General features: G+C 45.6%; 1 protein-coding gene across 2 annotated transcripts; it reads right to left on the bottom strand.

Annotated features, from left to right (window-relative positions):
- Positions 1–254: 254 nt before the first annotated feature.
- On the bottom strand, positions 255–27306 carry LOC309534471 (flavin-containing monooxygenase 5-like). Of its 2 annotated transcripts, XM_082226658.1 has the most exons (11): positions 27051–27300; positions 26415–26590; positions 19148–19318; positions 17444–17632; positions 14560–14722; positions 13071–13213; positions 7191–7390; positions 5610–5962; positions 4582–4654; positions 1177–2560; positions 255–821 (listed from the first exon to the last, which is right to left on the bottom strand). In XM_082226658.1, exons 3-10 carry the CDS (start codon positions 19280–19282, stop codon positions 2215–2217), a joined length of 1602 nt encoding a protein of 533 aa, XP_082082784.1. In that variant the 5' UTR covers positions 19283–19318; positions 26415–26590; positions 27051–27300; the 3' UTR covers positions 255–821; positions 1177–2214. The 2 variants fall into 2 exon arrangements, with proteins under 2 accessions (XP_082082784.1, XP_082082783.1); XM_082226657.1 differs by lacking the exon at positions 26415–26590 and having other exon boundaries at positions 27051–27306.

Here is a 27306-nt window from a genome sequence, read left to right as displayed (position 1 = left end):
AGGAAGGCTGAGGAGGAGAGTGCGGAAGTCCGGAGGAGGCGCGAGGAAGCGAGCAGGGAAACCGGGCGGCCCCACCGCCAGCCCTCGCCAGAGGGACGGGGCGAGAGGAGGAGCGGCCCCCGCCTCGGCCGCCCTGCGCCTCTTTCCCCGGGATGCAGAAAGGTCCCTGCTGGGCGCGCGCCCGCCTTCCCCGGCTGCTTCCCTCCGTTCGGCCGCTTGCAGAAGCCTTTGGGCTTTAAGCCACTCTTTCAATATGCATTGTCAACATTTATTGGTCAGCCAAAGACAGGTTATAGCCAAAAGGCAAATAAAAAGCAAACAGGTTTTAGCAAGCAAGCAAAGAACAGCACGATCAAACACATGTAATAAAACACGTACAATAATATGTAAAACCGTATCTCGGGTTGCGAGGCCAGAGTCTAGGCTTTCTTGAGTTGGGAGCCTTTTACCACAAACTTAGCAGGCTAAGCCAGGCTAGAAAACAGATGTTTAATTTAGTCAATGTCACTGAGGTTGGTGATCGGCTTTAATAATAATAAACATTTTGTCCTTGGAATTTCATATTACTTGCAATATAGCATAGAGTATATAATGTCCTCTCTTATCTGGCATCCACAGATGCAAAAGCGCTGTTCTCTAGGACTTTACTTCTAATGCTCATCCAGAAAGTTGGCTTTCATTGCCTGAAACCTAGAAATTCCCTACAAAAGAAGGGGGAAGTAACCACAGGCAAGTATTTCTCTAGACTGAACTGGGTTTTGATGTGGGCCCAATCCTGCAAGTAATTCCTGCAGGTGCTCTTGGATGTTTCCTTGGCTAGACTGCACACAGTGGTGCCCCGCAAGACGAATGCCTCGCAAGACGAAAAACTCGCTAGACGAAAGGGTTTTCGAGCTGCTTCGCAAGACAAATTTCCCTATGGGCTTGCTTCGCAAGACGAAAAACGAAAACGTCTTGCAAGTTTGTTTCCTTTTTCTTAACACCGTTAATACAGTTGCGACTTGACTTCGAGGAGCAACTCATAGAACGCGGTGTGGTAGCCTTTTTTGAGGTTTTTGAAGACTTTGGTGATTTTTGAAGCTTTTCCAAAACTTTTCCGACACCGTGCTTCGCAAGACGAAAAATTCGCTAGACGAAAAAACTCGCGGAACGAATTAATTTCGTCTTGCGAGGCACCAATGTATTGGCTACTAAAGGAGCTGTGGGATCAAAACTAAATTTCCACAGCAATGGATTACTGCTGGCCACCCACGTATCTTTGGAGGGCACTCTGAGCTGATCTACACAGAGCTTGACCAGATCATTTACTATGTACTTTAGTTTAAAGTGGAAGGAAAACATAGTCCTCTGGATATAACACTGTTGGCTTTAATCCTGCTTCCGCTCGTACCTGGTGGAAGGCGCAGTGGGATTCAGATTAATTTACTCTGCACTGCCTGACTTTTTCATCTGGCTGTTTACAGCTACCCTAATTCAGAATGAAGTTCAATTGCCAGAAGATTTCCAAGTTACATATTGACTCTAGGTTGTCTTTTTGCAATCTTTTTTCATGCCCTGAATTATAAAGTTCAAAGGAAAATGTAGTTGTGCATTTTCCTGCATCAGCAGGATGTTAAACAAGATTGTCTTTGAGGTCCCTTCCTTCCAGCTCTATGATTCTGTGAAGCATTGATTCTGCTTCTGAAGGGCTGTAAATCTTATTTGGGGTTGCAATCAATTTGGTGCTAAAATACACTTTATTTTTTAACAAAATTAACACCCACACTTTAAAAATATTGAGGGATATAAAGGTAAGGTATAATTGAATTGACTGACAAATTTGAAGAACATTTAATATACATATAATTGTATGTTTGGCGCAAAACCTGATTGGTCCACATGAATTAATTTAATTATAGTATTAAAATGATTTGTGAAATTAGGTTTTATACTTGTGATTAAGAAGAGCAATTGGACAATAGGGTTCCTTAAAAATGTTTTTAAAAGATTTGGGAATAACTGCAATCCAAGAGAGTTTGCAGGTGTCGGGGGGAGGTGGTTACCGTCTAAAATTCCATTGAAAGGTCTGTGCAAAATAGGGATTGAAGCATCTTTGAAACATTTATAAATTTCATTAGTGAAGCTATCAGATCCTCAGCATTTATTTGTTTTGAGGGATTTATGATCAGTTTCAGCCAAGTCCTCTTTCTATTAAACAATGTTGTTCTTCAGCATTTAAAAGTAAGCAAAAATTGCAGCCAAGAGAGCCACAAGGCCAACTAGCCTGATCCACAGGGGCACGAAGGTGTTGCTGCTTGAACTGTCAACAGGCCTTGTTCTCAAGGGTTTCAGGATCCGGTTGTGTTGCGTCAAGATGGCTTTCCTGGCTCCATCCCATTTCCCTGGTCCTTCGAGGCGGTACTGATAGGGTGTGCATGGCCCAAACAAAAGCTCCCAGGCCAGTTTGGGGTCAGAAAGAAACAGAGGCCATACACTGGGCTTGACCCCCACCAGGCAAGCCAATTCATCCATGTACTCAATATAGTCCACTTGGATGGTGTGGCGTTGGCTCTTCACATACCTGGCATGGAAGGGGGAAGAGACAAATATAGTTTACTTTGCTATTCATTCAATCAGTCACATTTATAACCCACCCTTCCTCCCCATGGGGAGCCCAGGGTGGCTCACAACAATAAAATTACATAAACTGATTCAAAACAATATTACAGGCAGCAGTTAAAACCAACAGTATAAAAAAAGAGAACTATCCGCCCCAAACTTGGATGAGGGAGTTTGATAGCCAGCATGCTGCTTCTGAGACTGTCCTAACCCGCATCCAAGCAGAAGTGGTTAGGGGGCAGGGAGTGGCACATTCCTCTTTCACCTCAGGTGCTCCTGGGCAAGACCAGGCGTAGGGCCTCTCCCCCAAATCACCAACTTCAGGATGGAAGCTACTTGGCTCCCAAGTGATTTAGGGCTTTGCATCCTAGTACTCCCGCCTTGAATTTGGCCCAGTAGCTCACAGGCAGCCACTGCCGTGCCCCAAGATTAAGGATAGCGTGGTTGTTGTTTCTTGCTGCCCCATACAGTGAGCAAGCAGCCATGGTCTGCACTAGCTTTGAGATGCTCTTCAAAGGAAGGCCTTTGTAGAGAGCACTGCAGTTACTTACCTTGGAGGCAGGTACAAGAGCATGGGTAGGAGGTGGGAAGGTCTTTACCTTGAGAATGACATGAGCTCTGAGCATAGGAGGCCCAGGTGAGAGCTGGGGAGGAAGGCTGCTACAAGGCTCTACCATCCAATGCATGCCAGTTAATTGTAGCTAGCTTCTGCAGAATAATGATTCCCCCTCTCCCAGGGGTATATACTGCCATTTTTTATGTTGAGCATTGTTCTCCTACTTAGTTTTAAGCTGTTAAAATAGGTTAGCTTATTTGTATTGTTACCTAGTAGGACATGCATTTATGTTCTGCCTTTATTGATAGGATGATTGTTTTCAATTGCTCTTAATATGTATTTTTAATTATATTTATTATTGTTCATATGTCGTAAGATACTTTGGACACAGTTTTGTGGCCTACAAATAAACAGATGACCATGATAGCAATGTTTCAGAGCAGAAACTGGAGTCCTTGTCATGGGTCACTATAACCCTCTCAGGGCTTTGGCTTAGTACAGAATCTACACCCAGTGGCGTCGCAACGGGGGGAGGGCCAGTACGCCCTGGGTTCCATGCCTGCGAGGGTGACAAGAAGTCACATTGCGGGGGCTGGTGGCAGCACGAGCAGCACTTGCAGCCGCCTTTGGAAGATCCTCCGTTCGTGGCTGCAGCCACGAGAAGAGGACCCTGGCGCCAGCAGCAAACCGCTAAGTTTGCTGCACAGTGCATGTGCAGCGTCACACGCATGCGTCGTACGTAGCTACGAGCCCTTAGTTATCATATTTCACAATAGGCCAAATGTGCTGGGGCAGGGTAGGCCCACTTCAGGAATTTCATTTTTAATTAATACTGAGGTCTTGTCCACAAGGGCAGCAAAGCAGTCTAAATATCTCTGTTATTATTTTGGTATGTACTGCAGTTAGAATCTCCTCTGAACTGAGTTCAAATTCAAAGAAGCCTTATGCAAGCTGCAATCCATGGAAATAAACACAATCTTGTTTGGGCCACCGGAAACAAAACGCTCAGATGAAAAGCAAATGGAAGTAGGGAGATGAAAGCTAGCCACAAAACCACCACCAAGCCAGTCCCCCAGCCCCACCATAAGAATATACTAGCAAGCCCCCACACCAGCAGTGACCAGAGTTGTATACTGGGCTCGTTTTACTTACTGGATCTTGAACAGAATGGGTAGGCTCGATTAAATGAATAAAAACTACAGGCTGGCATTTTTTTGACAACAATATCATGCAGATAATGCCAAAAAAACACCCAAAAAACAAACAAACCCACAACCACCCACCCAAAAACATGCATGCATGAGTAGCTCCGATTCAAGAGTGAACTCCCACCTTGAGGCACCTCAGCAATAAGTGCAGTTGTAGGAAGTGGCAACACTACAAGACTAGCCTACCTGGTAACCATTCAAGCTAAGCCTGTCATTTACCGTTTAGCCATTGCTGCTGACGTCCTGGTGATATCCGACATCATCCCACTTATTGATGGTATCTTAGCAAGTCCTAGAAAAGAGAGGCAAAAGGGAAGAGGCAACGTTTTGAGGACCTGGATAAAGGCAGCTGGGAAATGTAATCAAGGGAGGCAAGAGGCCCTTTCTGGAAAGTCCTGAGCTCTCCTGCAACAAACCAGAATTGCCCCATCCTAGTCAGCAGGAATTCTCTTTTCATTTGAGAAATACCAGCCTAGATTCCCTGTGTGCATGACTAAAGCTGATATTTCTGAGCTTTCAGATAGATAAGGGGAGTTGGAATGCTGCTAGGTTTCAGGGTCCCCAAGAAAATGTTACCTTCCCACCCCAATTTCTCTCTCCCCTTCCAGCCCCACATAACATCCTGGTAATAAAGCAGGTGGGAGAGAATGAGTCTTTTTTCCTTTCACTCATCAGAAAGAAAAAGTGACAAATATCACACACCTACAGCCATTGTTACCATGCAGGGGGAAGGAAGACTTCCCTTTTCCTAAAGCTTTCTGGAAAACCTCTTAAAGAGATTGTTGACACATTGCTTCAAGGAGGCAGGAGGGTTGCTTTGCTTTCTTATTTTTAAATGAGCTGTTGGAGCCCCTTCATTTTAAGGACATAAAAGAAATAAAAAAACTCTCAGTTATTGCATAAAGTTAAGGTGGCAGCAAGCTCCGCCACCCCTCTCTCCAAACCTCTGGCCCCTAGGAGCCTCTCTGGGCCAGGCAGCACCCCATAGCAGTGCCCTCAAATCTGCCCCCCGAAATGTCACAGAGGCAAGCTCAAATAAAGGAGGCAGCTCCATGGTCATCTCCCGTGAAGAGATACTACTCCCTCATCATTCTGCAAGGTCAAGTGACAGTAAATAGACCTGGTGCCATGAAATTAACACCTGCCGTGTCCAGACTTCCCAAATTTGCCAGTATAGCTCATTCCTTCAAACACAGGATTCCTGAGAGCACCAGCAGCATGAAATGGAGCAGTTTGAAAGCTCTTACCCTTAAACACACGGACTGCCCAGCGAGCCTGCAGCTCTGAAATGGGCATGATGGCACCCAGGGGTTGCACAAGGCCAATGATGGCTAGAGTCGGCTGCTCCAAGTGTGGGGGGAAGACAAATTTATACAGGGCGGTCTGGTTCTCAATGACTCTCACAGAGTTTCCCAGGAAGGGAAAAGAGAAACTGTATCCTGTGGCAAAGACAACAAAATCGATATCGTCTTCCTTAGAGCCATCTTCAAAGACAACAGCAGTTTCAGTAAATTCACAGATATTTGGTTTCACCAGCACCTTCCCTGAAATGATGCAGTTTGGAAGCTCATCGTTGACGGTTGGATGTTGGCTGAAAACCCTGAAAGATACAAAAACACAAGGTGGAAGTCAGTGTCGTGGTCTTCCCGTCGTTCCATTGGCAGAAGCATTTCAGCTTGTCAGAGAAGCTTGCTCCCTGCCACATGCTGCTCTGGGACTTCTCCCAACCTCAAGCCAATTGCAGGGGCACATGGCGGTCGGAGCGGGGAAAGCCGTTGTGCAAGCAAAAGTGAAGGGCTTCTACTGACAGTGTTGGCTAGGTGAATTCTCAAAATAGCTATTTATTATTATTATTATTATTATTATTATTAAAAAGCATTTCTAAACTGTATAATATTTTCAAAATATGTAAGCAGTGCAAAGACTAAAGATCAACAACAAATTAAAATATTAAAATGGTATTATTATTATTATTATTATTATTATTATTATTCCTATACCACCCTTCATGAAAATCATAGGGTCATTTACAATTTAAAATATACAAAAATATATAGCACAAAAATATATAGCATAATAACAAAAAAAACCCAATACTGCCCTCTACATTTTAAAAGGCCACCGTTTGTTTAATCAGCCTGGAAGAGGAGGAATGTTTTTGCCTGGTGCCTAATTAACATATGAAGCAAGGGGCATGCATAATCTAAACCAGGGATAGGGAACCTCAGGTGATGTTGGATCCCACAGCTTCAGGCAGCATGGCTAATGGTCAAGGTTGCAATTCTATAAACTATATAAATACATATATAAATATAATATATCTCTTAAAAATAAGTTATTCCAATAAGAGCAGCACAGCAGCAGCAGTCAGTTCCCAAAGTCTGATGGAACAAGGTGGTCACATGCCAGCAGAAGGACAACAAAGAGGGAGTCAGTCTGGGAGCAGCCATATATTGTAGTGCATTATTTTTAGCTGTTATGTCTATTATCCTTAAATTGTCCTCTGTGGTGGTGGTGGTGGTGGTGATGATGATGATGATGATTATTATTATTAATACCCCGCCCATTTGGCTGGGTTTCCCCAGCTGCTCTGGGCAGCTTCCAACAAGAGATTAAAAATACATTCAAACATCAGTCATTGAAAAGTTCCCTAAACAGGGCTGCCTTCAGATGTCTTCTAAACGTCAGATAGTTCTTTATTTCTTTGACACCTGACATTTTCTGGAAAATGCAGTACTGTACATTCGTACCTTGGAAGTCAAACGGAATCCGTTCTGGATGTATAGACATACATTGACTAATTAGCATACAGTATTGCTGAGCCATACCTGTGTTTAGGTTTCAGGCCATAATGGGAATGGTTGAATCTTGCATTTAAACGACCCTCCAACCAGTGATTCAGCATGGACATGGTTGCGCACTTCTTCCGTAACATGTTAAACCGAGTAGAAAGTACCACATCTGCTGGATAGCCTCCTTCCCCCACACGATTCAGGATCCATGCACCTCGGCGAGTGCTGAGAAAGACCTGGGTATGGGAAGACAATTATTTAACTAAGATGTCCATGTGATCTGTTCTTCATGAAGTTTCTTCTTCCACCTGCAACGTTCCCCAAAACTGCAGAACATTTTACAGTGGTGCCTCACAAGACGAAAAGAATCCGTTCTATGATTCTCTTCGTCTAGCGGTTTTTTCGTCTTGCGAAGCAAGCCCATTGACGGATTAGCGGATTAGCGCTATTAGCGGCTTATCTGCTGATCAGATCAGCTGATAAGCGGCTTAGTGGCTTAGAAAAGGGGGGGGGAGCAGCAGGAGCTCGCAAGACATTGTCGTCTTGCGAAGCAAGCCCATAGGAAATTCATTTTGCGAAGCACCTCCAAAACAAAAAACTCTTTCGTCTAGCGAGTTTTCCGTCTTGCGAGGCATTCGTCTTGCGGGGCATCACTGTAGTTGGACATCACCTGTGAGATAGATGAAAATATCTGGACGCAGAGAGCAGAGGGTGCAGACCCTCCAAGTGTCCCTATTTTCCAGGGACAGTCCTGGATTTACAGAGCCATCCTAGTTTCTAATTTGATGCCAGAATGTCCCGCTTTTCCTTAGGACGCCCCTACTTTCATTGGAGCCAAGGAGATGAGTAACTATACAATATTATGCATTCAAGTCTATGAGTTATTGTGTATCCAGAATGATGCAAAGTAGTTTAATATATTTGTTACTGAGTAAGCATCCGGCAGCCAGACAGATACTGTGAATAAGTTGATTATCAAGCTTCTTGAAACCAAATTTAAACTGACAGTATCTGTTTGGCTGTCGGATGCTTATTCAGTAATGAACTACTTTGAAAAATTCTGAATGCACAATTAACCCACATTAACTAACTGCCTATGCAATGGATGTTTTAGGCTGTCATATAGAAAACAGGGTAAAACACATTTTTAATGAACAAAAAAATAATGGCTACAAATTAAATAAACTAAAATCTTCATCAAATGTGTAATCTGTGGAAGAAACGACAAACAAATTTAAAATCTGGGTGATAACTTAAAAGCTCTTTTAAAAAGGCTTCATTGCAATTTTGAGAAAGAAAGCAAAAGATTAGAATTGTAGAAACGAGTTGGAAGGGACCCTGAGGGTCATCTAGTCCAACCCCCTGAATTGCTAGCTTAAAAATTAAATAAATTAAGAAGTTGAAGCGAAAAAACTTATTACTTATTCAGAGGATCTGTCTGGGGATCTGAGTCAGAAAATAACAATGGGTCCCAAAATTACTTAGCATTTGCACGTAAAAGGAAGTCACAGATATATGGCTTAACTTGGAGAAAACCATATCTAAAGACAAAACAGTATGAATTTAGTTAATGAATGTGCAAATGATAGAAGCAGTGCTGGTATCTCAATGCCACATGGTTGGACTGGACGACCCTTGCGGTCCCTTCCAACTCCACGATTTTGGGATTCTGTGTATGTGATCATCAGCCCTGGAATTTATTTTCAGAAATTTGTGCAGCAGTATTTAAGAATAGTGCCAACGCATGTGCAAAGTGCCTTCGTCACTAAAAGTGTGACAATACACAGAATTAAAGAGCAGGCATTACAGGGAACATGATATCTTCCTTTGGGAGGTGGCGTGGGAACACTGCTTGAAGCCAAGTACTGCCCCAATTTTGTCTGATATCAGTTTTGGGCCCCAGTTGAAGGGGCCTCAGACACGAGACCCCCACCCTCCACCCAATGGACCAGTTGAAAATTGCTGAGGGCCTTCCTTGATGGACTAGTTATTTTTCTGCGTGTTGTAGCAATTACAATGCATTGTGCTAGATGCCTTTATTTATTAAATATTAAGATATTACAAATCTAAGAAATAAAGAAGGCAAAGAAATACAATTAAAACTCAGTTTGAGTATTTAATGTACAGGCAGCCACTGTTTATGTGTGTTCAGTGCATGTGCAACAGTATATATGCTTATTGTGCCGCCAAACCAGGAAGTGACCTGGAAACGTCATAAAGACGTCACTGAAACATCACTAAAAGGGTGGAAAGGGGGCAGGGTGGGGGACTTGCGGGCTTTTTCAGTGGGTTTCAATTTTACATGATTTCACAGATGTGTGCAACCCTGCGTAAACGGGGGGCTGCCCGTAATGTATGTGGGGTCTCCTGGCTTCAACCGCAAATCCACAGACAGGCTGAATGAAGCCCGTGGAGCACAGTTTGGGAGCCCCCCTGCTCTAAAAATATATATTCCCCTCTCCTTGCCAGCAAGTGAAGCCAGCAAGTGAAAAGAGCTTGAATCCAAGCACCTCCTCCCTCTTCCCAGAGCCTATCCTTTGGGCATCCTTTTTGCAACTACCCACTTTCCCCTGGCAGCATGAGTGACAAGTGAGACATCATCTGCCCGCCTTCCACAGCCTCTCCTTCCAACCAGCTAGAGCTCTCTCTCTCCAGGGATGCTGTTCCTGCCTTCTGCACCTCCCAGGGGTCCCTAGAGATGGGGGCCTGCCTCAGTGCCCATCTTCTGTCACAAGAGAGCCGGCAGTCAATCATGCTGTGCAAGCTGGAGCTAACTCCTTATTAGCCAAACCACAACCCGCCAGGACATGGTGGAGTGTCAGGCCTAAGAAACACAGCAACTCATTCCCGGCAGGTCTTGTCCCCATGCAAAAGTTACCAAGACAAAAAGTCCCTGCCTCCCTGCAGCCCAGGGCTTTTCCGGAGACTGCTCCTCCATTTCATGCCTCTCCTGGTGGTGCGAGGGGAGCTTGCTGCCGCACGACTGACTCCTCTCTGTCTCTTGACCTCCCTCATCCCAGTCTCCTGCTTCAGCTCCTGCCTCTGATTTGTTGGTCTAGCTCTTTTTCGCTGCTCTCAGATCATTTCGGTAACCAATCGCGATCCAGAGCTTGCAGGGCAGCAGCTGAAGGAGGAGCAAAAAGGGTTTTCTTGTGTGTGTGTTTCTTTGTGGCTGAGTAGCTGCTCTCCCTGTGCAAAGGTCAGAGGGGGCAGGGTTTCCGTTGAGGCAGGGGATTAGCTGCCTTATCAGAGCTTGCAGGGCAGTTTGATCCATCTTTTAGATTTAGGGGAGCTAGTTTGTTGGGGGAGACCTAGGGGTTTTTTTTGGGGGGGTTATTTGTCCTGTCTTCACGCTTTTTAAGATGGAGGACCACTGTAGCCACCCCCAAAGACACGTTTCAAGATGGAGGGTTCTGTCTTGGGTTCTGTCTTGGGCCCGGTCTTATTCAACATCTTTATCAACGACTTGGATGATGGACTCAAGGGCATCCTGATCAAATTTGCAGATGACACCAAACTGGGAGAGGTGGCTAACACCCCAGAGGACAGGATCACACTTCAAAACGACCTTGACAGATTAGAGAACTGGGCAAAAATAAACAAGATGAATTTTAACAGGGAGAAATGTAAAGTATTGCACTTGGGCAAAAAAAATGAGAGGCACAAATACAAGATGGGTGACACCTGGCTTGAGAGCAGTACATGTGAAAAGGATCTAGGAGTCTTGGTTGACCACAAACTTGACATGAGCCAACAGTGTGACGCGGCAGCTAAAAAAGCCAATGCAATTCTGGGCTGCATCAATAGGAGTATAGCATCTAGATCAAGGGAAGTAATAGTGCCACTGTATTCTGCTCTGGTCAGACCACACCTGGAGTACTGTGTCCAGTTCTGGGCACCACAATTCAAGAAGGACACTGACAAACTGGAACGTGTCCAGAGGAGGGCAACCAAAATGGTCAAAGGCCTGGAAACGATGCCTTATGAGGAACGGCTAAGGGAGCTGGGCATGTTTAGCCTGGAGAAGAGGAGGTTAAGGGGTGATATGATAGCCATGTTCAAATATATAAAAGGATGTCACATAGAGGAGGGAGAAAGGTTGTTTTCTGCTGCTCCAGAGAAGCGGACACGGAGCAATGGATCCAAACTACAAGAAAGAAGATTCCACCTAAACATTAGGAAGAACTTCCTGACAGTGAGAGCTGTTCGACAGTGGAATTTGCTGCCAAGGAGTGTGGTGGAGTCTCCTACTTTGGAGGTCTTTAAGCAGAGGCTTGACAACCATATGTCAGGAGTGCTCTGATGGTGTTTCCTGCTTGGCAGGGGGTTGGACTCGATGGCCCTTGTGGTCTCTTCCAACTCTATGATTCTATGATTCTATGATTCTATGAGGGTGAGGGAACAGCTGCAGTCGCCTGCGGTTCCTGCGCAATGTTTGCCATCTTGCCAAAGGTTGCAGGCAGCTTTACCTGCAGCAATTGCATGTTGATTGCCCTCTTAGAAGACAAAGTCCAGCAACTGGAGGAACGTGTAGCTACGCTCCAAAGAATTACAGAGCTGGAGCTCTTCTTGGAAGCAACAGAGAGCACCAAGGAGGAGATAGAGGACTCCCCTGAGAAGGAGGCTAGTTCACCAACACAGGAGCCAGATATATGGAGAAACGTGACTCAAAGAAGTAGGAGGCCCAGGGTTCGCTCTGATTGTTTAGAAATACACAATCGCTTCGAAGTCCTCTCCCCTATCATGGAAGACGAAGAACAGACTCCATTTGAGGATCTCTCCCTCATTACAGTCGATCAGGTATATGAAGACATGCAGCAAAGTCAGTCCTCAGGGAATCTGCAGGCGACCTTGGAACGGACAGTTCACGGAAGAACCCCGACCAAACCTAAAAGGAGGCGTGTAGTGGTGATAGGGGATTCCCTACTGAGGGGAACAGAAGCAGTGATCTGTGGGCCTGACAAGAGGTGGTGTGCTGTCTCCCCGGGGCTAAGATCCAAGATGTAACTGAACGACTGCAAGGAATCATAAAACCCACTGACAAATACCCCTTCCTCTTGGTTCATGTGGGAACCAATGACACTGCAAGCAATAGCCTCCAGAAGATCAAAAGATGTTATTCAACATCTTTATCAACGACTTGGATGATGGACTCAAGGGCATCCTGATCAAATTTGCAGATGACACCAAACTGGGAGGGGTGGCTAACACCCCAGAGGACAGGATCACACTTCAAAACGACCTTGACAGATTAGAGAACTGGGCCAAAACAAACAAGAGGAACTTTAACAGGGAGAAATGTAAAGTATTGCACTTGGGCAAAAAAAATGAGAGGCACAAATACAAGATGAGGAACGGCTAAGGGAGCTGGGCATGTTTAGCCTGGAGAAGAGGAGGTTAAGGGGTGATATGATAGCCATGTTCAAATATATAAAAGGATGTCACATAGAGGAGGGAGAAAGGTTGTTTTCTGCTGCTCCAGAGAAGCGGACATGGAGCAATGGATCCAAACTACAAGAAAGAAGATTCCACCTAAACATTAGGAAGAACTTTCTGACAGTAAGAGCAGTGGAATTTGTAAGAACAGTGGAATTTGTAAGAACAGTGGAATTTGCTGCCAAGGAGTGTGGTGGAGTCTCCTTCTTTGGAGGTCTTTAAGCAGAGGCTTGACAACCATATGTCAGGAGTGCTCTGATGGTGTTTCCTGCTTGGCAGGGGGTTGGACTCGATGGCCCTTGTGGTCTCTTCCAACTCTATGATTCTATGATCCCTTCCACTGGCATTCTGCTACTACATCTTTGACACACTCTGGGGCTGCTACACCAGGCAAAACCATCACAATATAGAACTGTGCTGAGATCTACGGGTAGAGGGTGAGATACAAATTTATCCAATAATAAATAATAGTAGCCAGACCTGTTGTGCCGAGCGACTTATCTCCACAGCAAGGTCCCCGCCTGAGTTCCCAATGCCAATCACAATTACTCTTTTCCCAGCAAACTCAGCTGGGCTCTTGTAATCACGACTGTGAAAGTAGCGACCTTTGAACTTTTCAATTCCTGTAAGTGAAGAGCAAAATTGTTCAGGCTCAGGTAGTGTGGATGCGTCCTGTACATGAGATCTGGCACTGTCGTTTTCTGCTGGTATGAAACTGGTAAACTCTGTAGTTGCAACACTAACTGCACTAAGGGCTGTGGACATATTTTGAAGAGCAAAAACGAGGACACATTTGCTGAGTTCTACTTTGAACTATGGATCTCTATGATGGCTCTACCCATGAAAAAGAGGACATGTCCTGGAAAAAGAGGACATATGGCAACCAATCTGGACAAATTTTATTCCTTGCTCCCCCTGAATTCTCTCACAATATCTTTCCAAACCACATTTGCAAAACTAGTTCAGTTTTGTGAGCCTAAACTTTTAAGCAAATGTACTTTCTGTACTGTTCTAGGAAGGGAAAAAAATAACTTTTATGCTAGTGAAGTAATCTTTTTTGATTGGAAAACTTGCTTTTTATTACATACACACAGGTTGCTCTTTGGTTTTTAATGCTTTGTTGCTTATTTTAGCACTTATCCCCCTCCCTAGTCTGATCAACTCAAGGCCAGTGTGAGAGAAGACGCTTTTCATGCAAAAGGCCCCAAGTTCAACCTCAACATCTCCTGGCACAGCTGGGAAAAGGCAATGGAACTGCAGAACTGCTGCCAGTCCATTTTGATGATACAGAGCTGGATGGATCCATGGCCAGACTCATTATAAGTCAGCTTCCAATGTTCCCATGGAACTACGGAAAGAACTGCTGCACCAGTGTGATACAGTTGTGCCAGTGTGATACTTTGAAACTCACTGGCTGAAATGAACAACCTGTTCTCTGTCTAAGCACTACTTACTACACAGAGTTGTGGTGAGAATAACTGTGGGATAACAAATACACAACACTTTGCACACTGGAAAAGGCTATAGAAATGAGTAGCAAGTTAAACATAAAGGAAGAACTTAGCTTATTTTAAGAGAGAGAGAGAGAGAGAGAGAGAGAGAGAGAGAGATGCAGTTACAGGATAGGTTCCTTGGTTAGACAGACACTGCCATGTGGTTTTCTCTGCTGAGCACCTTTAGGTAAGTGCCAGTGCCCAAAACAGCATGAGCTGTGGGAAGCTCAGGCAAGTGAGACATGGCAAGGGGAGCATGCACATTTCCATACTAGAGGCAACGACTGAGGGGTGGCAAACCCTGAAGCAGTCACAAAATGTCATAAAAACGTCATGAGAAGGGGCAGGAGCAGAATGGTCTTGCGTGTGCTCAGCTGGCGCACGCGGGGGTCCGTAACCCCCTTGCAAAACAAGGATTGCCTGTAACATCTGCCTGCAATGGCTCCATCGCTCCCCTTCGCACCTACAGAGCGTACCTGGGAAGGAGTTCAGCGGCAGATGTGCATTTGTGTGATGCCCAGTGCAAACCAGGATTGCTTCAAAGACGGACGATTCTTCTTTTCCACCCGTCTCTGTGACAACATCCCATTGGCCAGTGCTAGAGAAATCTGGGCGCCTTTTTACACTGCACACCTTAGTCTGGAAAGAAAAAAGTCAGCAAGAGAATGATGAAGGATTTATTTCTGTGATATTAATGTATACCTCAGCATATGGTACAAAATACATATCAGAAGACACCTAAGGGCTGCGGTCTTAAACCTACACACTTGAAATGAAAATAAATGCTTCCAAATAAAACTGATTGGGACCAGACCTTAGATTATTCCATGTTGAGCAAATTCTTTTCTGGGGGTACTCAGGGGCACGCAATACCGACACACCCACACCGCCAATGAAGAGCATTGGTTAAAAGTGTGGCACTGACTATTACAACTTCGTAGTAAGTACTGTTTTCTGGAAGAAAAGCACCACCCACAACCCTTGCTGAATCTCAAGGGTAAATTTCAGTTCCTCCAGTACCAAGAAATAGATGAATTTTACAGCATGCTAGAATAAGTACAGTGGTACCTCGGGTTAAGAACTTAATTCTGAAGCGTATGTAACCCGAGGTACCACTGTATTTTGTTTATTTATTCAAACATTTCTATTGCATCTTTCTTCCTTTTGGGAACCCCCAGCAGCAGCAGCAGCACATGCACAATAGATTTGACAAAACAACAGTGGGAGAAATTGGTGGAGGAGACTAAGAAGAGTTTGGGATTAAGGCTGGTTGCTTGTCTGAGCTGCTTGGTGGCTTGGCTGTGGGTGTGGCTGCATGCTACTGCCAAGAGGAAGCCAGGCTGAACAAGGGAGGGAGTGGGCAGAGGGGTTATCAGCCAGCAGCAGATAGACTTGGCTGATAGCAGCTTCTGAGAGCTTGCAAATAAACAGGAGTGTTGGTGAGGACATTTGGAAGAGAAGGCCCAGAGTGCCGTCTCATGGTGTCTGTAGGACTAAGAGACATGGATGACGAGGGGGCTACTGAAGTGACCAGCAACGCCTGTGCCATATTTGTCTTTCTGCCTCAGAATGTGCAAAACTACACCTGCAGCAAGTGCAAGCTGGCTGCCTCGCTGGAAGAGAAGGTACAGCAACTTGAGGCCAGCCAAGTCACCCTTCAAATTACTGGGCAAGATGATGACTTTCTGGATAGAGCTGAGTGGACTGTCCTGGAAGAGCAACTACAGAGGAGGAAGATCGCCCGTTGCAGGAGACAAACTCCTGGAGGAACTTGGCTCACAGAAGCAGTACTGTCAGAAGCCATGCTGTGTCACTGGAGCTGCAAAATTAATTCCTTGCGCTCACCTCAGACACAGATACTGGCCAGAGGATCAAGAACGTAAGTTGCAGAGCTTAGAACACTCTGAGGTGGTTTTGGAAGGCACTGTGTATGGAATGATTCCTGCCACTCCCCAGAGGAGGAAGGGACTTGGGTTGGTGGAAGGGGACTCCTTACTGAGGGGGACAGAGGCAGCAGTGTGCAGAGGTAACAGGATGTCCTGGGTGCAACAATTCAAGGACAGAGAAGTTGCCAAGGCTTATAAAGCCCACTGGTCACAACCCCTCCCTTCTGATCCACGTGCATTCAAATGATACTGCCAGACACAGCCCTTGATGTATAGCAAGGAACTATGAGACTCTGGACTGGAAGCTCAAGGACCATGGGGCATGGAGGTTGTTTTCAACACTCTTTCCTGATGAAAGTCGTGGCCCAGGAAGGAGGAAAATACTGGCAGTAAACCACTGGCTGCACAGGGGACGTTGTCAGGAAAGGTTTGGCTTCTTCTCCGCTTTCTTGAGTAAGGACTTCTGGCAAGAGATAGGTTACACCTCACAGCAGTCGGCAAGAATGTGTTTGCTAAGCATCTTGCTGAGCCACTCAGTCAGAACTTTGTATGGTTCATTCAAACAAAATGATTGCAAGTGAAAAAACCATGCCATTTTTGCGACGTTAGAGACGAGTCCTGTGTTTTAGCTTAGCTCTGTGTAAGCTGGCATCAATTAGTCCTGTTTATCAACTGTTTAGCAAAGCAGTTTTTATGCTGTCCTCTTGGAGTCTGCAGAGGTGCACGGTTGACAGGAAGGCATGTAACTGAGTGAATAACTGCATGAGGGATCCACTCACACCTTCTATAGCCTCTTGTTTCACTAAACCCTTGTGACCCTTCTCCCTAGACAGGTTGTCTCCTGCCTTCTGCTCTCCACTGGCTCCACCCCATCTTCAATGATTGCTAGAGATGGAAGAAGACAGAGTTTTGGTGTCCCCCTTCTCTCCCACAAATAAAGATTGCAAGCTTTTCATCCTTAAAAAATTCTGCTGTGACAAAGCAAAAAGAAAAAGAAAAAGTGGTCTACAAAAAAGCGAACACAGATTGATCAGGAAAAGCTGAAAAGAGCTGAAGAAACACACTCTCAACTTCCTTCCACCTAAAAGAAGGATGGGGAACCTGCAGCCACAGGCCAGTCTCAGGCTGCCAGGAGGTCCAGTGTGACCCTGTGAGGCCACTTCCCCCAAACCACAGCTGGTGCTGTCAGCTGATGAGCAGGAGGACAGAGTATAATTCTGCATCGGGTAGCCAAGACAGCAGGATTTAATCCCCAATCTCTTTTTGTTTTTGGCATCATTTTTGTTTTCCTTCAATGGCCTCCCTGTTGACTGAATGCTCTGCTTATGGCAAGAGAGAACATGAGAGAGGCCACTTGGACAAACTACTCATAGTATATTGCGTAGTATATTGTCAAGAACTCTTCTGCCCAGAATTTGCTCTTCCAAACCTAGAAACATCCTAGAACACAGCTGCTCTGTCCTACTCTTCTTACCCTGAAACGGATATATTTCAGAAGATCAAAGTGCTTGGCGTACATTCGGAAATAATCCATAATCTTGGAGTTGTGCATGTAGTTGGGGAAGTCGTCTGGGATGGGGAAGTCGCTGAAGCACATCATCTCCTTGGAGGTGTTGATGATGACTGATCTATAGATGCTGGCCCGTCCCTCCTCAGGATTCTCCTGCAGGAAGCATAATTTTAAGAGGGTGAGGTTGTGCTCATTTCGTATACAGTCATACCTCGGGTTAAAGTTGCTTCAGGTTGAGGGTTTTCGGGTTGTGCTCTGCGGCGACCCGGAAGTAACAGAACGCGTTACTTCCGGGTTTCGGCGCATGCGCAGACGCTCAAAATGATGTCACGCACATTCACAGAAGCAGTGAATCGCAACCCGCACACGTGCAGACGCAGGTTGCGTTCGCTTCAGGATGCGAACGGGGCTCCAGAATGGATCCTGTTCGCATCCAGAGGTACCACTGTATGTCACTTAGGGATGTTTTCTTTGAAAGGCAAGTAACAAAGGCAATTATAATATTGTTTGAGGCACCTGCTTCTCCAATCACTGGGAAATCTAGGCTAGGCCTTAACAGGATCAATTTCCTTTGTGGAAGAAAACACTGGAGAGTTGCAATGCACATGTTAAAACTGTTTGAAAAGTACTGCAAGGGCAGAGACAGACATACATGAGACACTACTTTCAGAGAAGCCATGAATTGGAATACCATGAATTAGCTCATCCTCAAAAATTATATTGTGCAAGTCGAACTGCAGAAAAGGTGCGTGGCAAACTCAGTTGTTCTATCTGTGTGATCTACGGATGCACAACAAGAAACAGCCCACACACCACGTCACACACGACCTGCCAGTATTTAGTGCTTCGTTTGAGCTTGGGAGCAGCAGCAAAGGCAGATCCAGAAAAACTGGATATTGGAGGAGCTGCCTCCTTAGACCAGTGTTTCCCAAACGTTTTTGGGCAACGGCACACCTGTTTACCGGAAAAAAATCTCGCGGCACACCACCATTAAAGCCCCGCCCCGTGACGTCAGCGCGCAGCGTCACGCCGGGAGGGACGCACAAAAGTGAACGTTTTTTCCCTTCCCCTTGCCGGGGTGGGAGGAGGCAGCAGAGCGAGGGACTGAGGGACGGCGGCAGCTGAGGCGGCGGCGGCTGTTGTGGTGGTGGCGGCGATAGCGGGCGGAGGAGGAGCCGTCGCCGGGAGTTGCTGCTGCTGCTGTTGCTGCTGCTGCCCGGACATGCCGGCCTCCTCCTCCTCCGCTGTCTCGCGCTCCTCCCTTTTGCGCGCGCTGCCCCGCTGCTCGGCACCACCACCGCGGAGCCGCCCCCGGCTCGACGCGGATCCTCGCCGCCACCGCTTCTCGCCGCCCGACTCGCCCGCCTCCCTCCCACGGCACACCAGCCGGTGTCTCACGGCACACTAGTGTGCCGCGGAACACCGGTTGGGAAACACTGCCTTAGACAGGCATCCAAGTTGCTGGCCCTGCATTCAGTTGGGCTGAGCATGGTCAGTCTTTCCTTCCTGTGACCAAGAACTTCTTTTAGCAGGTTAAAGCTTCCATTTTCTCACCACAGTTTCTGCTCCTTTCCTGCACCTAGGTTTTTAGCAGTTGTTGTTACAAATCCCCACTGACAGAATCCTCAGCAAGAAAAACATTAACATTTATGAAATGATCTGGCTTACCTTGAACCTCCAGAGCCCCCCAATGTCTTCACTGCTCTCAAAGCACGTAGGATCTAGACCCTCATCTAAACAGCATTTGATGCTACAAAGTCCACTGGAGCCACCTCCGATAATTGCAACTCTCTTCTTTGCCATGGCTGGTTTCCCAATTTCAGGAATGTTAGGACTAGGCTAGGAGGAGAAAGAGATACTTATTTCCACAAAGTTCACACTCTTGCACCTTCAATAATCCAGGCACACATAACTCCCTGAACTTGTTTTGCAATTCCCAAAATGATACCTGACCAGATCTTCACCTTTCCTTTGAAATTGGTTTCAACCCAAAAGAGGAACAAAATTGCATATATTAGGGGAAAGTGTACATTAAAAGCCAGATATTAAAATTTTAAAAAATAGCATACAAAATGAATTGTATTAGTCAAAATTGTTTGCAAACTGTGTCTATGAGGAAATTGCACTGGTGTGAAGGTAAATGAGTCAAATGTAGGTTTTTCTCAGGAAGCTGCAGAATACAGATGGATTGTGGCTGATGTCATTTGTGCACAGCTTCAAATACCAGCAGCAGGAGTGCAGTGGAGAGTTGAGCAAACGGTAAACACTGTAAAGAATCTTAAATACAACACTCATATCCACTTTTTAGTGCTGACTCCGTTCCTTGTGTTCATGCTTTCACAGCTGATCTGTGTGCAGTTCCCGGCAGCCTGGAGGCTCAGTTGTGCTTTGGCCAACAGGAGAACATTTGTGCTTCAGTCACTGTGGGAAAGCCTTAGGAAGAATCCACCTTGGGGAAACGTATGGTGTTTTTTGTGTGTCTGTGGAGGAATTATTTGCCTATGAATGTTGTTTGATGAACATGACGGTGGGGCATCAAGGCTTACTGGTGAAGCAGGGGGCCTCCTTCCTATAACAGAAGGGCCAGTGGGGTCATGGAAATGGGTACCAATATCGTAAGAGGTTCACCATAGATGAAAGGAAGGGATATCAAGATGCCTGCAAGGCTTGAGAGGCTTTTCAAAGGGGCTTCTGCCCAGGATTGTGAAAGAAAGCCATGCACAGCAAGCTGAAAGTGGTTCCTATGGGAGGGAGCCCCTTGGCCTCCCCCCCACCGCACGACCCACCAAGTGTAGCTCAGGTTTGCCAGTAACCATGCCAGGGGAATTGTAGGGGGCTGTGCATGCCAGTCTCCCTGAGCATCTCATGGGGAGGGATCAGAAGTACCCTCTCCATCCTGGTCTTAGCTGGTGTGTGCATACGTCATGCTCCTTCAACAACACTATGACCGAGACTACGAGGCTCTGGGCAGGAAATTGAAGCAATTAAATGCACAAATTGTCATCTCATCTGTCTTCCCAGTTGAACGACGTGGCCCAGGGATAGAGGGAAAAATTGTGGAAGTGAACAGCTGGCTTCGCAAATGGTGTAAACAGGAACGGTTTGGATTCTTAGATCACGGACTGCAGTTTCTTGAAGATGGACTTCTGGCAAGTGATGGGCTGCACCTCACAACGGTTGGGAGAAATGTTTTTGCCAAAAATCTCAGAAACCTCATCAGGAGGGCTTTAAACTGACTAATGTGGGGGAGGGAGACAGTGCTCCTGAAGGTAGGAGTCTATCAATTGATGAAGATGATCATCCAAATGTCATAGACCAAATGGAGGAAACAGCACGCGGACCTAGTGGTGGGAGGAAAAAATCCTTAAATAAGAGACACGGGGGAATGATTAATGGACTTCAATGTCTGTACACTAATGCGCAAAGCATGGGAAATAAACAAGATGAGCTTGAGCTCTTGGTACAGCAAACTAAATATGACATAATAGGCATCACTGAAACCTGGTGGGATAGTTCCCACGATTGGAATGTAAAAATGGGGGGATACAATCTATTTCAGAGAAACAGACCAGACAAGAAAGGAGGAGGAGTGGCGTTATATGTCAGGGATGTGTACACCTGTGAAGAGATCCAAGATTTAGAACCTCAAAGCCAAAGTGAGAGCATTTGGGTCAAAATTAAGGGAGAGAAGAATAACAGAGACCTCATTGTGGGAGTTTACATGCTCTTCTGAAGTTTACTATACAGCGGAAAGGAGCAGCCAAGCATACTAGGACTCAATTTCTTGACTTTAAGAAAGCCGACTTCATAAAACTTAGGGAAGTGCTGGGTGAGATCCCATGGACAGTAATACTAAAAGGAAAGGGAGTTCATGGTGGCTGGAAGTTTGTTAAGAGGGAGATAGTACAAGCACAACTTCAGGCAATACCAAAGAGACGGAAACATGGAAGGTGCCCAAAGAAGCCAGGGTGGCTATCTAAAGAACTTTTAACTGAGTTAAGATTAAAAAAGGATGTGTACAAAAAATGGAAAAGGGGGGAAACCACCAAAGAGGAATTCAAACAAATAGCCAGCACATGTAGACACAAAGTCAGAAAAGCTGAAGCACAGAATGAACTCAGGCTTGCTAGAGAGGTTAAAAGCAACAAAAAAGGCTTTTATGGGTATGTCCGTAGCAAAAGGAAGAACAAAGAAACAGTGGGGTCACTCAGAGGAGAAGATGGTGAAATGCAAACAGGGGACACAGAAAGGGCTGAACTCCTCAATGCCTTCTTTGCCTCAGTCTTCTCCAATAAAGAAAACAATGCCCGACCTGAAGAATTTGGAACAAATGATTCAGCAAAGGAAACACAGCCCAGAATAACTAAGGAGATAGTACAAGAATACTTGGCTAGTTTAGATGTATTCAAGTCTCCAGGGCCAGATGAACTGCATCCAAGAGTATTAAAAGAACTGGCAGATGTGATCTCAGAACCACTGACAGTCATCTTTGAGAATTCCTGGAGAACAGGCGAAGTCCCAGCAGACTGGAGGAGGGCAAATGTTGTCCCTATTTTCAAAAGGGGGGAAAGAGAGGACCCAAATAATTATCGCCCAGTCAGTCTGACATCAATAGCAGGGAAGATTCTGGAGCAGATCATTAAGCAAACAGTCTGTGAGCACCTAGAAAGGAATGCTGTGATCACCAATAGTCAGCATGGATTTCTGAAAAATAAGTCATGTCAGACTAACCTGATCTCGTTTTTTGACAGAATTACAAGCCTGGTATATGAAGGGAACGCAGTGGATGTAGCCTACCTTGATTTCAGCAAGGCATTTGACAAGGTGCCCCATGATATTCTTGTAAAGAAGCTGGTAAAATGCGGTCTTGACTATGCTACCACTCAGTGGATTTGTAACTGGCTGACTGACCGAACCCAAAGGGTGCTCATCAATGGTTCCTCTTCATCCTGGAGAAGAGTGACTAGTGGGGTGCCACAGGGTTCTGTCTTGGGCCCGGTCTTATTCAACATCTTTATCAACGACTTGGATGATGGACTCAAGGGCATCCTGATCAAATTTGCAGATGACACCAAACTGGGAGGGGTGGCTAACACCCCAGAGGACAGGATCACACTTCAAAACGACCTTGACAGATTAGAGAACTGGGCCAAAACAAACAAGATGAACTTTAACAGGGAGAAATGTAAAGTATTGCACTTGGGCAAAAAAAATAATGAGAGGCACAAATACAAGATGGGTGACACCTGGCTTGAGAACAGTACATGTGAAAAGGATCTAGGAGTCTTGGTTGAGCACAAACTTGACATGAGCCAACAGTGTGACGCGGCAGCTAAAAAAGCCAATGCAATTCTGGGCTGCATCAATAGGAGTATAGCATCTAGATCAAGGGAAGTAATAGTGCCACTGTATTCTGCTCTGGTCAGACCTCACCGGGAGTACTGTGTCCAGTTCTGGGCACCACAGTTCAAGAAGGACACTGACAAACTGGAACGTGTCCAGAGGAGGGCAACCAAAATGGTCAAAGGCCTGGAAACGATGCCTTATGAGGAACGGCTAAGGGAGCTGGGCATGTTTAGCCTGGAGAAGAGGAGGTTAAGGGGTGATATGATAGCCATGTTCAAATATATAAAAGGATGTCATATAGAGGAGGGAGAAAGGTTGTTTTCTGCTGCTCCAGAGAAGCGGACACGGAGCAATGGATTCAAACTACAAGAAAGAAGATTCCACCTAAACATTAGGAAGAACTCCCTGACAGTAAGAGCTGTTTGACAGTGGAATTTGCTGCCAAGGAGTGTGGTGGAGTCTCCTACTTTGGAGGTCTTTAAGCAGAGGCTTGACAACCATATGTCAGGAGTGCTCTGATGGTGTTTCCTGCTTGGCAGGGGGTTGGACTCGATGGCCCTTGTGGTCTCTTCCAACTCTATGATTCTATGATTTAATCCCATTTGTTGTTGCCCAACACGTTCTTGACACGTTCATGACAGGCAAAGTATGCCGACAGCACTAAACAGTGATGAATATCCATTTCAGGCACTAACTGACTTGTCACCTGGATCTCTGAACCTTCCCCATGGAACTTCGAGAGATAATTATTTCAACCAGGCAGGTCTGACCAGCACGTCCACAAAATAAATACATCCATGATCTCTGAACTCCTCCCTCAGTGAAGATAAACTTTACTTTATTTCTCTTCTAGTTCAAACCAGCAACGATTTCTGCACCAGGAAGCCACAAAATCCCCCTGCAGGCAAGATACCAAAGGTAGTCATTGATGTCATTTTCTCTTGTTGACTTTCCCCATCAGAAAGGTCTTTCAGCAGCCATATTTTTACCATGTTTCAAAAGGTAAAACTGGGAAAAACTGACAAGTGGGGTGTCACAGGGTTCTATCTTGGGCTCATTGTTGTTCAATGTCTTTATAAGTGACTTGGATGAAGGAATTGAGGGAATGCTCCTCAAATTTGCAGATGACACCAAACTGGGAGGAGTAGCTAATGCTGCAGAAAACAGAATCGGAATTCAAAATGACCGTAACAGATTGGAGAACTGGGTGCAAGCTAACAAGATGAATGTCAATAGGGAGAAATGTCAGGTTCTACACTTAGGCAGAAAGAACCAGATGCACAAATATAACATGGGAGACACCTGGCTTACTAGCAGTTCATGTGAAAAGGGTTTAGGGTGGACCACAAGCTTCACATGAGTCCACAGTGTGATGCAGCAGCAAAAAAGGCTAACACTATTCTAGGCTGCATCAACAGATGTCTAGTATCCAGATCAAGGGAAGTAATAGTACCACTTGATTCTGCCTTGGTCAGACCACACCTGGAATACTCTGTCCAATTCTGGGCACCACAATCTAAGAAGGATGGTGACAAGCTGAATCATGTGCAGAGGGGGGCAACCAAGATGATAGAGACTGACAGGAGATATGATAGTCATTTTCAAATATCTTAAGGGCTGTCACATGGAAGGGGGAGCAAGCTTGTTTTCTCCTGCTCTGGAGGGTAGGACTCAAGGCAATGGCTTCAAATGACAAGCAAGGAGATTCCAACTAAACATCTGGAAAAACTTTTTGACAGTAAGAGCTGTTTGGCAGTGGGACAGTCTCCCTTGAGAGGTTGTGGGCTCTCCTTCCTTAGAGGTTTTTATGCAGAGGTTGGATGGCCATCTGTCAGGGATGCTGTAGTTGAGATGCCTGCATCACAGAGGGTCGGACCAGCTGAGCTGCTTGGGATCCCCTCCCACGTGACAATTCTATGATTCTATGACTCCTTTCCCCTTATACCCCACCTTTCCTCCCAAGTGCTCAAGGTGGCCCTCCTGGTTTCCCATTTCCCATGTTATCCTCACCCTGTGAGGTAGGTGAGGCTGAGAGACAATGACTGGCCAAAGGCCTCACTTGAGGGCCAAGCCGTGGCTTTTACCCTGTTCTCCCAGATCCAATAAATGTCCCACAGTGTTACTCCATATTCTGGAAAGTAGGTCTAGAAGTGAAGAAGCAGGAGGACCTTTTCTCATAGCTCTGGACGTTTATGGCGACCCTTGTTAACAGTTCTGGGTGGCAACTTTCCCCTTTCTACCACCCCTGCCTAGGAGGTTTTTAAGCAGAGGTTGGATGGCCATCTGTCATGGATGCTTCAGCTGAGATTCCTGCATTGCAGGGGGTTGGACTAGATGACCCTTGGGGTCCCTTCTGACCACAATTCTGATTCTATGATTAGTATAAATGATGCCTCTGTCAGACTATGGCTTTTTGCCATAATTCACCAGGTCTCAGAACTGACTAGGTCCATAAACATGTAAAGTTATAGCAAGTGGGCCTTCAGACATGTTCTTTTTTTATTATGGCCAGCTTCCATGCATCACCTCAGGTGCTGCCTGGAACAGGAGCCCTCAACCAAGGTACCTCACTTTTGGTAAATGAAAAGTTACACCTGTGTCCTGATATTCATAACAACGGAGCTTCTTCAACTATGAGCCAGAAGCCCCAGCTCAAATCTCACCCTCCACTGTGAGCTCAACCGCCATGGCTTTGACAAGCTGTTATCTTTCAGCCCCAGGCTGTATTATCCATGCTGCAGTATGGATTCCAGTCAGACCTTTGCATGCCTTGTCTCTATGCAGATGGTTTGGTTAACGTCCAGGCCATATTTTCTTGCAAGAGAAGCAAATCATGGAACAGTCTAGAGAGAGACTCTCTACAACTAAGAGGGATGGATTCAGTGGGTTTACAAACCACCTCTGCCACTAAGTGACGGGGAAGAAACTATACTTTCTCATCCTCCCTTTTTTATTAGCAAAATTTTAATAACCTACCTCACAAGATAAGTATGAGGATTGTAGAACATTCTACGCACTCCTCTAGAAATTGTAATATAGGTAAAAGCAGGCACAGGCAGACTCGTCCCTCTGAGATGTTTTGGGACTACAACTCCGATCATCCCTGGCTAACAGGACCAGTGGCCAGTGATTATGGGAATTGTAGTCCCAAAACATCTGAGGGCTGAATTTGCCTATGCCTGGGTAAAAGCAATACTCAGTTATTCCTTTCAATAAAAAACCAGTGATTTCATAACAGGATATTACACTTAGGAAACTTATTAAAGAGGATATCCTGACACTAATTCCTTAGTGATTTGGTCTTCTCCATTCCTCACATTCATTTTTGAAAGTAAGCTATTTTAGTTGTTCTTGCTGCTTCGTAAGTTCCTGTGCTTTTACTCCAGTGAAACCAGCAGGTGTGCTCTGTTAAACTCGTCCAGATCCCTTTCAACATTTCATATGCCATTTTATCCTTCAAGTCTGTCCTTTACAAAGACCCTGATACCTTCTGATGACTAGAAATATGACATTCACCTGCTCTAAACAACTGTAACTGGTATACCTGACAACAACTTAATATTTGCAGACTGAAAGCTATACAACAGACCTGTGAAGACTGCAGATGTGATGAGGCAATAGCCCAAGAATTCACCGTACTGCCTAGTCCGCCTCTTCCACTCTGAAATTCTTCTTCAGGGTGGAGAGAAGAGAGCTTTTAAAGGGTGTCATTGAGCAACAGTCCCTCCCAGCTGTTTGCTCCAATTGGACGGAGGGAAGCAAATACTGGCAGGAAAGACATGGGTTTGAAAATATTTAGCAGTCTTATTCTATGGCCAAAAACAGTAACTGAGAAACAAGGTCTACAGTGTTGCGAAACAACATCACATGGCTTGGCAGGCTTCCCAAATGCTTCCATTTACGATTCTTCTTCACATGACAATGGGGAAAGATCTCTGGGATGTGGAAGTTGTGCTGGTTGCATTTGCAATAGCAAAGGGTAAAGCAGTCAGGCAACTTTTAACCTTTGAGCTCAACAATCCAGCAATCTCAGTAAACACGCCCTAGATATAGATTGTATGAAAGGTTATTTTATAGCTCTGGGTTGCTTTAGTTGAGATTCCTGCCTTGCAGGGGGTCAGCGCAGATGACCCATGAGGTCCCTGTGATTCCATAATTTTAGGAATGCTGGAGAATGTGTTGACGTGCAATGCACAGAAGTGAGAGTCCAGGAGCAAAAACTCACCGTGACAAGATTAGGTGAAAATAGGCCACTGCTCTGTCTCCTTGATAACAGCCATAGTCCAGGTGAGCAAGGCAGGTGGGCAGGATCAGGGCACTGGGAAGCCGGTCTGCTGCCAGGTGCCACCCTTCCCAGTCCACTGGCTGGGGAAGACACATGGCAGTCATCGGGGTGGACCTGGGTAATATTGCGTCCTGTGTGAGGCCAAAATTTGACACCCTCTCCAGCCCAAAGCCGCCTTCCCAAAGCCAGGTAGGGG

Source organism: Podarcis vaucheri, assembly GCF_965113315.1.
Source record: "Podarcis vaucheri genome assembly, chromosome: 6".
NCBI classification, from domain to species: Eukaryota; Metazoa; Chordata; class Lepidosauria; order Squamata; family Lacertidae; genus Podarcis; species Podarcis vaucheri.
The sequence above is the reverse complement of the archived record's forward strand: the minus strand, read 5'-3'. Positions and strand labels throughout refer to the sequence as shown.

Bases quoted from the DNA above. Each gene is read 5' to 3' on its own strand.
- LOC309534471 (XM_082226657.1), bottom strand. From the start codon at position 19,282: ATGGCAAAGAAGAGAGTTGCAATTATCGGAGGTGGCTCCAGTGGACTT. The intron at 17,633-19,147 runs GTAAGCCAGATC...TGCTTCCTGCAG, and splicing joins GGGGGCTCTGGAGGTTCAAG to GAGAATCCTGAGGAGGGACG. The intron at 7,391-13,070 runs GTCTGGCTACTA...TCCCATACCCAG, and splicing joins TAAGTCGCTCGGCACAACAG to GTCTTTCTCAGCACTCGCCG.